Source organism: Dromiciops gliroides, chromosome 4, assembly GCF_019393635.1.
Source record: "Dromiciops gliroides isolate mDroGli1 chromosome 4, mDroGli1.pri, whole genome shotgun sequence".
NCBI classification, from domain to species: domain Eukaryota; kingdom Metazoa; phylum Chordata; class Mammalia; order Microbiotheria; family Microbiotheriidae; genus Dromiciops; species Dromiciops gliroides.
In genome coordinates, this window is record NC_057864.1 from 94,357,325 (window position 1) to 94,373,940 (window position 16,616).

A 16,616-nucleotide genomic window follows, 5' to 3' on the forward strand; every position below is an offset into this window, starting at 1 on the left:
ATTTTGACTCAAAGGTAGCTCAATGCATTTCATAGGAGGAAAAAAAAAAAGAAACCATCCAAACTTGGAACAAAGAATAGGAGATTTTGGTTCAAATATGAAACAGTATCCTCTCAAAGTTGTAATCAAAAGACATTACTAGGGGGGCCGCTAAGTGGCGAAGTGGATAAAGCACCGGCCCTGGATTCAGGAGGACCTGAGTTCAAATCTAACCTCAGACACTTGATACTTGCTAGCCCTGTGACCCTGGGCAAGTCACTTAACCCCCAATGCCCGGCAAAAAAAAAAGACATTACTAGAGTTGGCATTCAGAGAAAGGGAGTGTCCTCTGACTATCTACATCTTTTAAGAAATATCTTCAAGATTTTTGGCCAAGTTTAGGATTTCTTGCTTTTGAGTGAGATAAGTCTCTCTACATTTAGTTGTGCCAGTCCTCCTGAAATCACACTCTATGTCTCTCCATGTTGGTAAAATTTGTCAGAACTTTACCTCTCCTAGCCCAATTTTTGAGGTCTCACGTTTATTTCACAATATGATGAGGCATTAGAGGAGAACTTTTATGAAGAGAAAATTTTATTTGGTATATCAAATTTAAGAAGCAGCTTCCTCATAACAGTAGGTAGGTGGGACACATTTTTATCCCCATATTACAGTTAAAGAAATGAAAATGCAAAAAGAATAAGTGATTTGCCCCACAACTAAGAAAAGCATGAATCCAATTCTAACTCATGAGCAGCCTTATTGGAGAAAATAAGCTGGGCAAGGGCAACCTAAGGGCATGGTTCACTATGGGGAAGTCTGACCCCTTTGGCTTTTACAGCGATTATATTTTTAGCATTGACTGACAGAGCCATCTCCTTGCTCTTCACCAAAGGATGCCTCCCTAAATTACAGCTCAGCAGCCATAGGATGAGGTCTGGGAAAACAGAGCCCAGAGTCCATACCAATTGGCTCTATATTAATAAGACAAGTGAGGTGTATGGGGTGTTAAGAGAGGATTAGCACCTGTGGTAGGAGGGCTGGCTGAACCCTTTTCAGAGCTGCTTAATCTACCTTTGCTCTCCACCTCTCACCCAACTCACACCTGTGGCTCCAAAAAGCTGTAGTATGCGGGGTGGCCACACCCCAGTAAAACTGTCTCAGCAGATAGGATAACCCACATTGAGAGCAGCCAACAGGTCTCAAACCCATCATTTAGGGGGATGTTTGCTCCAAGCATGTGGAGACTTCCTCCAATGGAATGGGTACATAAGAACAATTTGTTCCAATGGTCATGAAGGTAGCTGAAACAGGAGCTGTGAAGCGCTTAGAGCTTGGTCGGACATTAAAGACACCAAGGTCAACCCACTGTGTCCTGGGCCCTCACCAGAGGTCCAGACTTTTATTTTGCCACTGCACTTTGATGACTCTGGGAGAGTGAGGCTTAACAATGTTGTGCAGCTCTGCCTCATTTAAATCCACTTCACATTCAAATCAAGACATCACCCTGTGATATCATTGATCCTCTTTGAAAAGGAAGGGCAATAACAAGACAACTGAAAAGTATTTTATCTGGTTAAAAATAAGTAATATTTCAAATATTCCTTTTTAGACAGTGAGTAAATAATATAATATTAGTGTTTCATTTTTCCCTTATACTGTTTAAGGGACTGACTTTTTTGTTTGTTTCAAACTTTAGTGCTGATCTTATCTCAGATACGATCTAGAGAGCAGCAAGGTTGGTTGGTCTGTCCTTCAGATAGCAATACAAATATATGGGGACAATAAGAGGGACAGTAAATCCAAGGAGGAGATGACATAGTAATGGTAGGTTGGTCTCTGTGAGCTTCAAATGTTCACTGACTAGTTGTTTTACAAAGAAAAGGGGCAGATAAGAGGTCTGAATATATTTAAGGGTAAACAATTCTTATCTTTGGCAATTATTCAAGGAGTAACTTGGTACCAAATTGTCTAAATGATTTTTTTTTAAATGAGTAGAGTACCAAGTATGTAAAGATGTTATTTATAATGATGTCTGAAGATAGCAATTAAGCATCCTCTGAAAGCTTGTTATACGTAACCTGAACCCTTAAATTGGCTTTCTTTCCCTACTCCCTTTTTGTCCTAGTTGAAAACTATTTATTATAAAAATAAAGATTATTTTACATTAGTTACTGACTTCATTTTGTGGCTCCTGGGTCTGTTATATATAACAACTAACCTTCATACAAATTAAACAGAGTAACCCATTTATAATCCAGAAACTACATTGTCAAATTTTAGCAGTATTATGTTACTTACTACTATCTTCTTTTATTTTGATCCTCTAGAAATATTTAAAATGGCCAGTAGATGGCAAACTTTACTGCAAGCAAGTAAATCAGCAGAAAACTAAATTGGTCTGAAAGTCACAAATAGACTTCACATCCTATTAAAATTTACAACTAGGTATGTGATTCACAAGTGAGAGCCTGAATTAAAACACTCCATTGTGATTTCCCTGGTAAATGAATTCCAGTTATAATTTTTAAATGCTTTTTCAAGGCCTGGAATTGTATTCTTGGCATTCCTAGTCAAAAGCACTTAAATTTTTTTTCCATTAATATCATTAATAATAACTGCCTGGAGAATTTTTATACAATGAGCCCTGTAGCCTCTAGGGAATGACATGGTGGTTCATTTTTCTATTATTGTTAAAATAGCATTGTCTATGGCTATCAGGTTAGTTCATTTTCAGGCCCATGAAAGTCTGTGGTCAGTTAATCCAGGTCTCTTTCTCACCTCTAATCCCAACCATATGTCTGGAAAATACAAAATTTTGTCCACAAGGGGGACTGAGCAAAACAGTTGTATGGCTCTCAGGTCACAACCAAAGCTAGAAAAAATCATTCAGAGTGTATGGCTTAGGCCCAAGGAATCAATAGCAATTAGGAAGTATAACACAAGGTAGCTGAGATATCTGGAACACAGGTAATCTGTAGAGGGGGAAATTAATACGCATATCACTCCTCTTTAGAATCTATAGACGCTTACTCTGCATATTATAGGCACTCAAAGTCTTTTTTCTGTCTGACAAACTGCCTCCATAGCTGATGATTGTGAGCTTACTTGGGACATTCTTCTGACTCTTGCCCTTTCTATCTTATACATACCCAATAAGCCATCCCCAATACCTCAGTAGGTACCATTCCAGGAAAAAGATGCTAACTTTCCTGAAAATAAACATGAGGGAGAGAAGATTTTTAATTATTTCTTACAATTTACATAAGAGGGATTTCTTATCACACACACATATACACACACAAATAGATATCACAAGAGCAAAAGTCTCCATTTACTATATTTGCCCAGCAAACATTTTTTTTTTGGTAAGGCAATTGGGGTTAAGTGACTTGCCCAGGGTCACACAGCTAGTAAGTGTTAAGTGTCTGAGGCCGGATTTGAACTCAGGTACTCCTGAATCCAGGGCCGGTGCTTTATCCACTGCGCCACCTAGCTGGCCCCCCAGCAAACATTTTTAATTGTGGTCCTTTTGAAAAAATACTTTATGAACAAAAGTATCATCAACTAACTTTAGACTTCTTTGATTCAAAGGGCAGGGCTGCAATTGGAACCTATGATTTCATCAGTGTTGAGAATTCCCAACTTGAAAATTCTATCCACCAATGCAGATCAGCCATTCATCTGTAACCAGTTATTTGCATATTCTTTCCTCCATTCCAATATGAGTCCCTTGAGGGCAAGGACCATGTTATTTCCCTTTCTTTGTATCTCCAGTGCATAGCACAATACGTGGCACACAGCACTTAATAAATTAAAGCTTGTTTACTGACTGACTAAATTATAATCTCAGAGAGCTTCCTAGAACTTGCACATGCTCACACAGTTAGTATGTGTCAGACAGAGGCAAGATTTGAACCCAGGTCTTAGTGACTCCAAAGCCACATCTCTACCCACTGCTTGTCTCTACTCCTAGAAGGAGGGAATAAAAATAACAATTACAATGATATAATGAATTTGCATACAGAGGGCAGTTTTTCATTGACTGAGATAATTGAGAAATTATCCAAATATTTTATTTGAATTTGATTGTGACATTTAGAATCGGAAGGAATAATGGTTCATTGGCTGGAAAAAGTCCAACCTTGTGTAGGTGAGAAAACTGGAGTTATAAAAGGTATAATGGCTGGCCAAAAACCAAACAGGTAGTCAGTATGTGTGTGTGTGTGTGTGTGCTCGCGCGTGCATGTGTGTGTGTATAGATATGTACATGTATATGTGCATATTTTTCTATATTTCTAGATTATATATTATACATATGTATTTATGTGTATATGTTATCTCCTTAAATGGAATGAAAGTCTCTTGAGGGTAAGATTGACTCTTTCATTTTTATCTTTGCATTTCGAGTACAAAAATTTCACCTATCATAGTGTTAGGCACTAACTAAATATTTGTTGATTGATCAAGAAAAACTGGAATTTGAACTCAAGCTTTTTGATTCTTTCTACTATACCAAATACTCATAAGAAAAGATGGGTATTTCAGATTAATGGAAAGAGGGTTAGACTTGGAATCTAACTTAGAGGAAGACCTAAGTTTAAATTCCACTTTTAACACTTATATACTGTCATTATGAATAAATCACTTAAATTCTGCATATCTCTTTTTTCATATTCTTGCTTAAACTACTATCATAGTTTAAGATTGAAAATGTAGGTAACCCAGGGGCAGCTAGATGGCGCAGTGGATAGAGCACCAGCCCTGGATTCAGGAGTACCTGAGTTCAAATCTGGCCTCAGACACTTAACACTTACTAGCTGTGTGACCCTGGGCAAGTCACTTAACCCCAATTGCCCCACCAAAAAAAAAAAAGAAAAGAAAAGAAAAAAAAGAAAATGTAGGTAACCCGTCAATTTCCAATTCTTTGCCATGATAAAGAGAGCTGCTATAAATACTTTTGTACATGTGTGTCTTTTCCCCTTTTTCATGAGCTCTTTTGGATACAGACCTAGTAGTAGTATTTATGCAGAGCTTTATAGCCCTATGGGCATAGTTCCAAATTGCTCTCTAAAAGGATTGGATCTATTCACAACTCTACCAATAATGTATTAGTGTTCCAATTTTTCCACAGCTTGTCCAACATCTATTATTTCCTTTTTTTTGTCATATTAACCAATCTGATAGGTGTGAGGTGGTACCTGAGACTTGTTTAAATTTGCATTTTTAAATCAATAGTGATTTAAAGCATTTTTTCATATGGTAATAGCTTTTATTTTTTCATCTGAAAACTGCCTGTTCATATCCTTTGACCATTTTTCAATTGGGGAATGACTTGCATGCATATAAATTTGATTTAGCTCCCTATATCTCTTAGAAATGAGGTCTTTATCAGAAACACTGGTTATAAAAATTGTTTCCGAGCTTTCTGCTTCCCTTCTAATTTTGGCTGCATGAATTACTCCATTAAAAAATATTTATTTTTGTATTTTCCCCAGTTACATGTAAAAACAATTTTAACATTCATTTTTAAAAATTGGAGTTCCAAATTCTCTCCCTTCCTCCCCCTTCCCCCATCAAGAAGGCAAGCAATTCCATATACATTGTACATGTGTATGTAGTCAGGCAAAACATTTCCATATTAGTTTTGTTGTGAAAGAAAACATATACCAAAAAAACCTTAAGAAAAATAAAGTAAAAAAAAAAAAATTTTTAAAGGTATCCTTCAGACACCATCATTTCTTTCTCTGGGGATGGATAGCATTTTTCATAAGTCTTTCAGAGTTGTCCTGGATCATTGCATTGCTATGAATAGCTTAGTCTGAATTACTGTATTTTAAAGATAGTAGTTAACATAGGTTAAGACTCAGTCTGACATTATTTTTCCACAGGCAAAGGGATATTTGTGGTAAGTTAATTCCAGTTATCTGGGTAATGGTAATAGCATTAAGGGGGAAAGAAGAAATCACATTTCTTGACAATTCATGTTTTTCGTTAGGCTAAAATTGTTCAGTTTTTTACTTTGGTAGTATAGATGCAGTTTCTTTGGGAGAAAATATCCACTTTCCTTTCTAATATATAATTAGAATGCACAATATTTTCTTTCTATTGCTTAATGAAAATTTTCTTTATAAACCTACTGTTTTTCTATTTGCTTGGAAAGCAGTTTGGTGGCTTCCAACCATCATTCTAAAGAGTGGCTACTAAATTAGGGGAACTTCCTAGTTCAAACATACAGCAAATTCCGTAGGTTTGTTTGTTTGTTTGTTTTATTTTTATGGTTTAAATAACATCTGATTGGATTTGGAGGAAAACCAAACAGAACCATACAATTTGCAAAGAAAAACAGCATTACTTTGATATATTTAGCTATGTATTTTCAACCAGACCACTAGCACTTTAAATATTGCTATAAATATTTTAGACAGTATTTTTACTATTTATTCTTTCTCCTTTCCTTTTTTGCAATTATAAATGTTCCTTTTTTCCTTTTTTAGTGGTTAATCCATTGTGAATATTGAGAAGCTATTAAAAGGCCTCCATATAATAGGTCCTATAACTCCTAGATACTGTACTGAACAACAGCCTTGTGAAGTGGGTGTTATTACTATTCTCATTTTACAGATGGAAATAGTTTATATAGCTGAAGTTTAGACAGGTGAAGGGACTTGCCTGGGATTACACAGCTCTTATCTGGTAGGATTCAAACCCTGGTATTTCTGAATCCATGTCTGGAACTTTGTTTCCCAGGCCTTCTGACTTTCTGCCAAATTACAAGTCAAGGATTATTTTCCCCCACTGAGTAAAACTCTTTGCTGGAGCCTTCTGGTTTGGAACGCCACCGTTCCCAAAAATCTTAGCATAATTAAATAGAGAACTTTCAGAAAATCATGCTGACATCAAATCAATAAAAAATATTTTTTCCTTTCAATCTAAAAACAGAACTGAGTATCAATCAGTATTAAGCAGCATGACTCTAAATGAGAATAGATAAAAATTTAGTTTTCATCCTAACTATTGGGGGTTTTTTGGTTAAAGTAGGATTAATGATGTTGATAACAATATTAATGATAGTTATACATATACCTACAATCTACAACTTATAGTCTTCAAGAGTTTTCTGAGAGTACTGAAAACTTGAATGATTTACCCATAGTTCATGGGGTTATAGATTTAGAGCTAAAAGGGGCCATCAAGTTCAACCCCCACATTTTACAAATGAAGAAACTTAGAGAGTTTAAGGCGGGCAGTCAGTTAAAAAGCATTAATTAAGCACCTACTGTGCTTACTACTGGTAAATACCAGACACTGTGCTAATCTCTGCGCATACAAAGAAAGGCAAAAGACAGTCCCTGATATGAAGGTGCTCACAGTCTAAGGGAAAGACAACATGAAAACAATGATGTACAAAAACTATAAATATAGGATAAATTGGAGATAATATGGAGACAGCACTGGCATTAAGGAAGATTAGGAAAGGTTCCTCATAGGCAATGGGATTTTTAACTAGGACTTGAAGAAGGTCAAGAGGCAGAGATGAGGAAGAGGAATGTTCCAGAAAATGAGCAACAACTAGTGAAAATTCCTGATATCTGGAGATTGAGTATCTTGTGTGAGGAACACCAAGAAAGCCACTGGGACCAGATCCTGGGCATGTGGTAGGGAGTCAAAGGGTTAGTAAGGTGTAAGGAGACTAGAAAGCAGGAGGAGGCCAAGTTGTGAAGGGCTTCAAATGCCAAATGGAGGATTCTATATTTGATCCTAGAGGTCATGGTAAGTCACTAGAGTTTATTGAAGGAGGTGGGAATGTGTGACATGGTCAGATCTGCACTTTAGGAAAATTAATTTGACATCCAAGTAGAGGATAGAATGAATGGACTAGAAAAAGACTTGCTCAGGGTCATACAGCTAAAAAGTGTCCAAGGCAGAATTTGAACTCACATCTTCTTGACTGCAAATCCAGTTCTCTATCAACTGTGGTAAACTGCTTCTCAATAATAATAATAATAATAACAATAATAATGATAATGATAATGATATATATTAAGGTAGCATTAAAAAGTTATGGTCCTAGAATATTAGACAAATTCCATGAGTGAATTAAATATCCATTTCACTTTCAATTAGACAACCAAGTTAGAAGTGCCCAGATCAATTTTGAGTAAAGAAATACCTTTTGAGAACAAGTTCTATTTCTGTCCCAACTCACTATCCCAGCTTGTTCCTCCATAAAAGAATGTGAATTTCAAAATTTTGAGTTTATACTACCATCAGACCAGTTCCATATACCCAAATTCATGGTTCAGTTGCCTTTATATCAAACAAAAAGAGTAGAAAAGTGAGGCTTACTCAGTTTCTAATATGAAGTTTTGCTTTATCGAATTAATTTAATTTATGGATTTCATTTATCTAAAAGACTTACTGGCTACATGTTTTTTTAAAGAAAAAGATTGGGGTTTTTTATCTCATACTTTCAGGTATCTGAATGTTTACCTGTCATTTTGTGATGATTTTTTTTCTTTTCTTGCAGAATCCTTTTGCATTGGAAATGACACTGAATGCCTCTCAAATCCTTGTCCAAAAAATTCTACATGTGATGGTGTTGATGAGCACAATAGTTGCCACTGTTCCAACACAACTGAAAATGTGGGGGAAGATTGTGATAAAAAGTTGGTTTCGTGTTCCTCCAAGCCCTGTAAACGAAATGGAACTTGTTTTGATCTAGATATCGAACCTGGCTTTCTCTGTCGCTGTCCCCCAGGATATGGTGGGAAAACATGTGAAATCACTTTTAGGTCCTGTATCTCAGGCTTTTGTAGACATGGAGGCATTTGCCACCATGGCACCTCTGGCCCCTTCTGTGACTGTCCTGATGGGTTTATTGGAAAGCACTGTGAGACTGATTTCAATGAGTGTGGTTCCAACCCTTGTCGCAACGGAGCTGTATGCCAAGATGGAATCAATGGCTATTCCTGTTTCTGTGTCCCTGGATATCAAGGAAGATATTGTGAACGGGAAGTAGATGAATGTGTTTCAGATCCCTGCCAGAATGGGGCTAAATGTCGCAACAAGGTCGGGAGCTACATCTGTGACTGTCCACCAGAGTACATTGGTAAGTTTGATTCCATCTAAGACATTTTTCATTATGGATATGGAAAGCAGTGGGGATAATGATTTCTGTCCTAACTACTTATTCTTTAATACTGAAGATGATACAATTCTCAATTGGATTTAGCTACTGCATGAAAATGAGCTTTTTGGTTACCAAAATGAATACTGCTGAATTACAAGTATTTTTATATTACTAGTTCTATGTTGTATATTGATCCTTGGATAATTAATTCTATTAATCAACAAACATTTAATATGTGCTTCCTATATGCCAAATAAAAACACTATCTCTACTCACAAAGAGCTCACATTCTTATAGAGGAGACAATATGCAAACAATTACATATGGACCAGATATATACAGTGCAAATGGGAAGTAATGTCAGAAGAAAGGCATTAGCAGGGGAGAGGGGAAATGTGAAAGGCCTCTTGCTTGTTACAGGATATAAACTGAATCTTGATGGAGGAAAGGGATAGCAGGGGATGAAGGTGAGGAGGGAGAACATTCCAGGCACTGAGTCTAAATGAAGATGGAGTGTTGTGTGAAAGAAATAACAAGTAAGCCAATGTTGCTGGGTTATAGAGCATATGGAGGGGAATAAAATATAAGATGACTGGAAGGAAGGTAGGAAGACACCAGTTGTGAAGAGCTTTAAAAAACAAAAAGGATTTTATTTTGATCCTGAAGATAATAGGGGGCTGTGGATTTAGAGTGTGTGTGTGTGTGTGTGTGTGTGTGTGTGTGTGTGTGCATGTCTGTGCATGCACACATGATGACATTATTAATCCTGAACATTAGGAAGATAACTTTGGCATCTGAGTTGAGGATGGATTGGAGTGGCTAGGAGACCAAGCAGTAGGCTTTTGCAATAATCCAGGTGATAAGGGCCTATACCAGGACAGCAATTGTGTGAATGTAATTAAGAGATCATTGTGGGGCAGCTAGGTGGCGCAGTGGAGAAAACACCAGCCCTGGATTCAGGAGGACCTGAGTTCAAATTTGGCCTCAGATAACTTGACACTTACTAGCTTTATGACTTTGGAGAAGTCACTTAACCCTCATTGCCCCGCAAAAACAAACAAAAAACAGAGATCATTGGTTATTTTGGAAAAAGTCGTTTCAGGTGAATGATGAGTTTTGAAGCCAGACTGAAGAAGGGTTAGAAGAATGTGAGAGAAGAAGAAGAAGCAGCACCAGTTATATATGGCTTCCTCAAAGAGTTTAGCCATGAAAGGCAGGAGAAATATAGGGTGTTATGTAGTGGGAATCAAATAAAGGTAATTTAAGGATAGGAAAATATGGACATATTAATAGCCTGCAAGGAAGCAGGGGAAAACTAAAGATCAGTGAGATAGAAGGGATAGTAAAAAGGGGGCAATCTGCTGGATAAAACAGGATGGAGTGGAGTTAAGGATGCACATAGAGGGGTTTGCCTTAGTAAAAAGAAGGGCCATCTCTTCATGGAGACAGGAATGAAGGAGATAGTGGTGGAGGACATCTTAGTAATATGAGATGAAGTTGTTGTTGAGTCATTTTTCAGCCATGTCCAACTCTTCATGACCCTATATAAGGTTGTCTTGGAATAGATACTGGAGCGGTTTGCCATTTCCTTCTTTAGCTCATTTTACTGATGAAGAGCTGAGGCAAACAGGATTAAGTGACTTGCGCAGGGTCACACAGCCAGGAATTGTCTGAGGCTAGATTTGAACTCAGAAAGATGAGTTTTCCTGACTCGGGCCCTGCACTCTGTGCACTCTGTCACCTGCCTGTGAGATGAGGAGAGGAGATAAAGAAAGTCTTAGTAAACCTCAATTGTTGGATAAAATAATAGGCAAAATCTGCAGCTGATGGTAGGAGGAAGGGATGTTATTTGAAACAGGATGGATGAAAAGGTTTAGTAGAACTCCTACGGTGAGTGGGATAATGAGTGGATTAAGAAGTATAAAAGGATTGTCTTACTGAAATGAGGACCCATTTTAAACTATGTAACAAATTCATAGTGGATCCAGCATGGTTTCATGATTTTATCTAGCTTTGTTCAGCACCTCAGTAAGAGAGAAAGCAGTAGATGGTGGAAATAAACCAAAGAACTTAACAAGGCATAATTTATGATAGGATATAGAAACAAGGGACTTGGATCTTGAGGATAATGTAGAGTCGAATGGGTCTTTTTTTAAAGGACTGAGATATAGAAAGAAAGGTATGGCCAGTGTAGGAGTGATGGCTTGAAAAAGAACAGAGGAATGCAGGTAATAGTGAAGACAAAGAACAGGGTTGGGGATTTAAGGCAGAGGGAAAGATAGAATTATAAAAGATTATGATCAAATAATTTGGTGATCTCCTCAAAGTAGCAGTGTAGATAAGAACTCAACCATTCCCTTTCATTCTGGATAATTCTTCCACAGAGAATTCACCTGACATGCTAGAGGCCTCCCTCTGGTTTCCTTGGTATTGTATGGATACCAGTAGAGCACACAGGCTTTTCCTTGATCTCACTACCATAGACCCTTAGGAGTTGTGGTATAGCCAAGCTGGGTAAACTTGAGCCAAGACCAATGGACCTGGATTGTCTCACTTCTCCAAAGGCTAGTTCATGCTGCCCCACATATGGCAAAGCCCTTGCATTCTGACTATACCCTCTAATTCTGATAGGACCAACATCAGAGCCTATCAGGGAATATTATCATGCAAAATAGTGGGTTCCTCCTGACTCCCAAAGTACTTATTAATTGAAGTGTGATGGAGATGTTGAAAGAAACCAGTATTTTAAAATAATTGTGAATTTATTGTCAAATGGATTAATTCATTTTTTCCTTTCCTGTCATTAAACAAATTGTGGCAATGATATTTCAAATATATATTCTTTCCCAAGGAGGTTCTGTGGTAATTTTGTAATAAAATACATGATCAAGTTTAAACTTGATTATTTAGTAATGTTCCATTCTCATTCCTTGACCCTTCCCAACCTTGTGAAGACCACACACCAACCTAGATGAGTACTTCATGATGATTATCTTGCTCTTTTATCTCTTCAACGTTTCATTGCCATATGATGGGTGCCTACTCATCTATCATATATCAAAATCCCCTTCTCTATCCTCACTGAGTTACTCTTGCCTTAATCATTTATCCATGAAACTCACCCTTTCTTATTTTCACATTTCTGTATCATATGACATATTCCTCTACCATATGATTCCATTTTTTCTTATTTCTAGAGCCACCTGTTCCATTAGCTCCCATCTCTCTTATTTCCTTTTGTATTCTTGGAATTCCAACTTTTCTTTTCTCCCAGCTTTTTCACCATTACCCCCACACAGTCCATAAAATGAAAGTAATCATTATAATTTCTACATTTTACAGAATTTATACCAGAACCCTTTATTATTATTTATAATACATTTTTCATTAACCCACTGGGATGGGAAGAATACAGCCTCATGATTATAACATATTACCAGAACTTATACACTAAGGCTCTTTATGATTATTTTGCTGGTTCTACATGAATTTCTTGCGATAAAAAGCAGTCTAAAATCACTAAAAACACTAAAAAATTTCTCTAATGCAATCCCACCCTTCCTCCTATTTAATTCTAGGTCATTCTCATTGTCCATTCGTAGAGTAACTATGCAAGATATAAGCATTGCTAGACCAACTCCCAACTTCTTGTCTTACTTTTGTTATCTTTTTAACATCAATATTCTTAATAGTTATCCAAGTCATTCCCCAATTGAGAAATGGTCAAAGGATATGAACAGGCAGTTTTCTGATGAAGAAACCAAAGCTATCTATTCCCATATGAAAAAATGCTCTAAATCTCTAATGATTAGAGAGATGCAAATTAAAACAACTCTGAGGTACCACCTGACACCTATCAGATTGGCTAAAATGACAAAAAAGGAAGATAATAAATGTTGGAGAGGCTGTGGGAAAATTGGAACACTAATGCATTGTTGGTGGAGCTGTGAGCTGATCCAACCATTCTGGAGAGCAATTTGGAATTATGCCCAAAGGGCGATAAAGCTGTGCATACCCTTTGACCCAGCAATCCCACTTTTAGGTCTTTTGCCCAAAGAAATCATGGAAGGGGGAAAGGGACCCACATGTACAAAAATATTTATAGCTGCTCTTTACGTGGTAGCAAGGAATTGGAAGTTGAGGGGGTGCCCATCAATTGGGGAATGGCTGGACAAGTTGTGGTATATGAATACAATGGAATACTATTGTGCTGTAAGAAATGATGAGCAGGAAGAGTTCAGAGAAACCTGGAGGGTCTTACGTGAGCTGATGATGAGTGAGATGAGCAGAACCAGAAGAACATTGTACACAGTATCATCAACATTGAGTGTTGACCTACTGTGATGGACTATATTCTTCTCACCAATGCAATGGTACAGAAGAGTTCCAGGGAACTCATGATAGAAGAGGATCTCCAAATCCAAGAAAAAAAAAGAAAGAAAGAACTGTGGAGTATAGATGCTGATTGAACCATATTATTTCTTTTGTTTTGGGTGCTGTTGTTTTTTTTTTCTATTTTGAGGTTTTGCATCACTGCTCTGATTCTTTCTCTTGTAACAGGATTAATGCAGAAATAGGATTAATGTTATTATGTGTATATATATGTGTGTGTATATATATATCTATATGTATATGTATAGATATATATAGATATAACCTATATCAGATTACCTGCTGTCTAGGGGAGGTGGGAGGGATGGGAGGGAGGGAGGGAGAAAAATCTGAAATTGTAAAGCATGTATAAACAAAAGTTGAGAACTATCTTTACATGTAACCGAAAAAATAAAATATCTCAAAAAAAAATATTCTTAATAGTTAAAACTTAATAGTTTTTTATTTTCCCAATTACTTATAAAGGTAGTTTTCAACATTCATTTTTGTAATATTTTGAGCATCGCAAGTTTGATATACTCCAAGTTATAGGTGGCCCAAATGGAAACACAAAGGTAGCTATGATCAGGCTTCAGATATTTCCCAATGATGGCTTTTAGTGGATAGATTCTTAGATCTGTAATCCAATTCTCTAACAATTGTTAGCTATGTGACTAGAGAAGTCACCTACCCTTCCTGGTACTCGTTTTCCTCATCTATAAAATGAGAGTGATAACCTGTAGTACTAATCTCACAGGGTTATAATAAGGCTCATATATTAGAGAATATGTAAAACACACATACATTCCAAAGGACTGCAAAGCTGTTAGTTAATAGTGGCAGAAGGGGCATAATTGAGGGTGTATTTGTAATAAATAGCCTTTTTGAAAATTTAATAATTGTGTCTGTTACTTCATTCAGACAAATATTTATTGAGCATCAATTATGTAACACTATGCTCCGTGCTCAAAGTTCCACCCATCAGGGTCCAAATAAAAATTCTTTCATCCTTTCCTGTTAATTTAACTGAAGTAAAATATATATATATTCCACAGTTGTTTTCCATCTATACCACCTCTAGGTATATCACAATATGTCAATGTTAAGTTGAAAAGTAATTACAGATCACTTGATAAGTCCCTGATACTATACTAGTAGCTGAGGGGGTAGAAAAAAGAATGTGGCACAGAGGAGCTTATAATCTTTTTACCTTTTGATTTTGTTCTGCTTTCTGAATGAATGCAACTCCTATGTCATGTTTCTTTTTCTTTAATTTAGTAATAGAATTTGAATCTAAAACTTGCTATCCCCAACTCATATTTGGTGAAATGCTAGAAGGGAATTAATTATGTGTAGTAATTAGTCTATGTAATTATAATACTTTTATTTGATGCTACACACAGTGCACCTATAAATAGTATGCCAAGGTTTGCATAAAAACACAAGCATTCCCCCAATATAGGTAGTGCCCTTGTGATAATCTCGGTAACTACTATTCCAGGACCCGAGATATGTCAGAGCCTTAACTGGCAATTTTGGCACTAAGGGTAGACTTTACAAAATACACCCAGAAAAAGTAGCATGAAACACATTACCAAATGCAGGACACTGTAAGGACAGGCCTTATGAGATTGGTTCTTGAGGAAAGGAGAAGTAATTTAGTAACTTCATATTTTAGTTAATAATTCTTGTTAATTTGGTGGTGCTAAGCTTTGTTGTTTCTGTGTGCCCTCTGATATTGTCAGTGCCCTTGGGCAGAACTTTGATTTCTTCTTCCTGGTTATAGATCTACATTCATTTTATGTTCAGATCATTTTGATGTAGGTGTGCAATACTTAAATCAAATAAAGAAAATCAATACAGAATCAAATCTAAACAGAAATCAAATTTCTAGAGGGAAGTTTAAAAAAAGAAATAACTGAGTATGATAAAACATTAGCTTAGGGTAAAGGCCCCATAGACATTACTACAGTAGAATTAGACCTGACTGAATATTTGATCATATTCGGTTTCCTTTTTAAAAAATATATTTGGCTGACGTATTTTTGTTTTTACATCACCTTCAATTCCAAATTTCTCTTCTCCCAGAGAGTTATAATAGAGGAAAAAATGGGAGGGGAAAAAACCAGTTAAGCAAAACTAACCAAAAAAAAAACCTCAAAAAGTATGATATCTACAGCATTACATGCCCACCATTCTCTCCCCGCAATATTCTGCAAAGAAGGAAGAAAGGTGTTTTTTTCAAATTTCTTCTCTGGGTCTAAAGCTATTTTAAAAATTATTTCATAGCATTTAATTTCATTGTTTTGTTGCTGTTGGGTATTTTTCCCATTTATATTACCGGAGTCATTGTATAAATTGTTTTTCTGGTTCTGCTTATTTTATATTGGTTCACATCTTCCATGTTTCTCTGTATTCAGACTATTCATGGTTTCTCACAGCATGGTAACATTCCCTTACATTTAAGTACCACAACTTTTTTAACCATTCCCTGATCAATGGATAGTGTTTCTACTTGTTTTCTAGATTTTTGCTATTACAGATAGTGCTTCTAGAAATATTTTGGTTGATATGGAGTCTTCCTCTTATATGATTGATTTCTTTAAAGTATTTACCTAGCTGTGAAATTTCTGCGTTTAAGGGTATGAATATTTTAGTCCCTTTCTTTGAATTATTTTGAATACATTCAATACAGTTGAAAAGTGTTGATACTATCATTTACCCTTTCTCTTCCTTCTCTCTCCCTCTCCACCCTCCTGCCCCAACAGGGGTTTCACCCGTCAGAATACTATTTCAGTCTCACTTAATGGTTTGTTTTCTTTCTCATGTCTGTTAAGTGTGATATACCTCAAAGCCCTGCCCTTTTCCCTTTTCTGTTTTTCTCTACAATCTTTCCCTCAGTGATCCCATTCACTCCCATGATTTGTATGATTGATCATTCCTATTTATATGACTCTAGAATCTAGTTCCAATTTTCTTCCTGAACTCCATTTCTAGCTACCTACTGGTAGCATTTCTTTTTCTTTTTTTTTTTGGTGAGGCAATTGGGGTTAAGTGACTTGCCCAGGGTCACACGGCTAGTAAGTGTCTGAGGCCAGATTTGAACTCAGGTACTCCTGAATCCAGGGCCGGT

The 16,616-nt window shown here is 36.5% G+C and overlaps 1 protein-coding gene across 1 annotated transcript in view; it reads left to right on the forward strand.

The window, feature by feature from the left end:
- Positions 1 to 16,616, forward strand: part of CRB1 (crumbs cell polarity complex component 1) — a 312,251-nt gene that overhangs the window by 130,590 nt on the left and 165,045 nt on the right. The window contains exon 2 of the mRNA XM_044003104.1: positions 8,510 to 9,091. Coding sequence (XP_043859039.1) covers positions 8,510 to 9,091 — 582 coding nt within the window. The remainder of the gene's footprint in view (positions 1 to 8,509; positions 9,092 to 16,616) is intronic.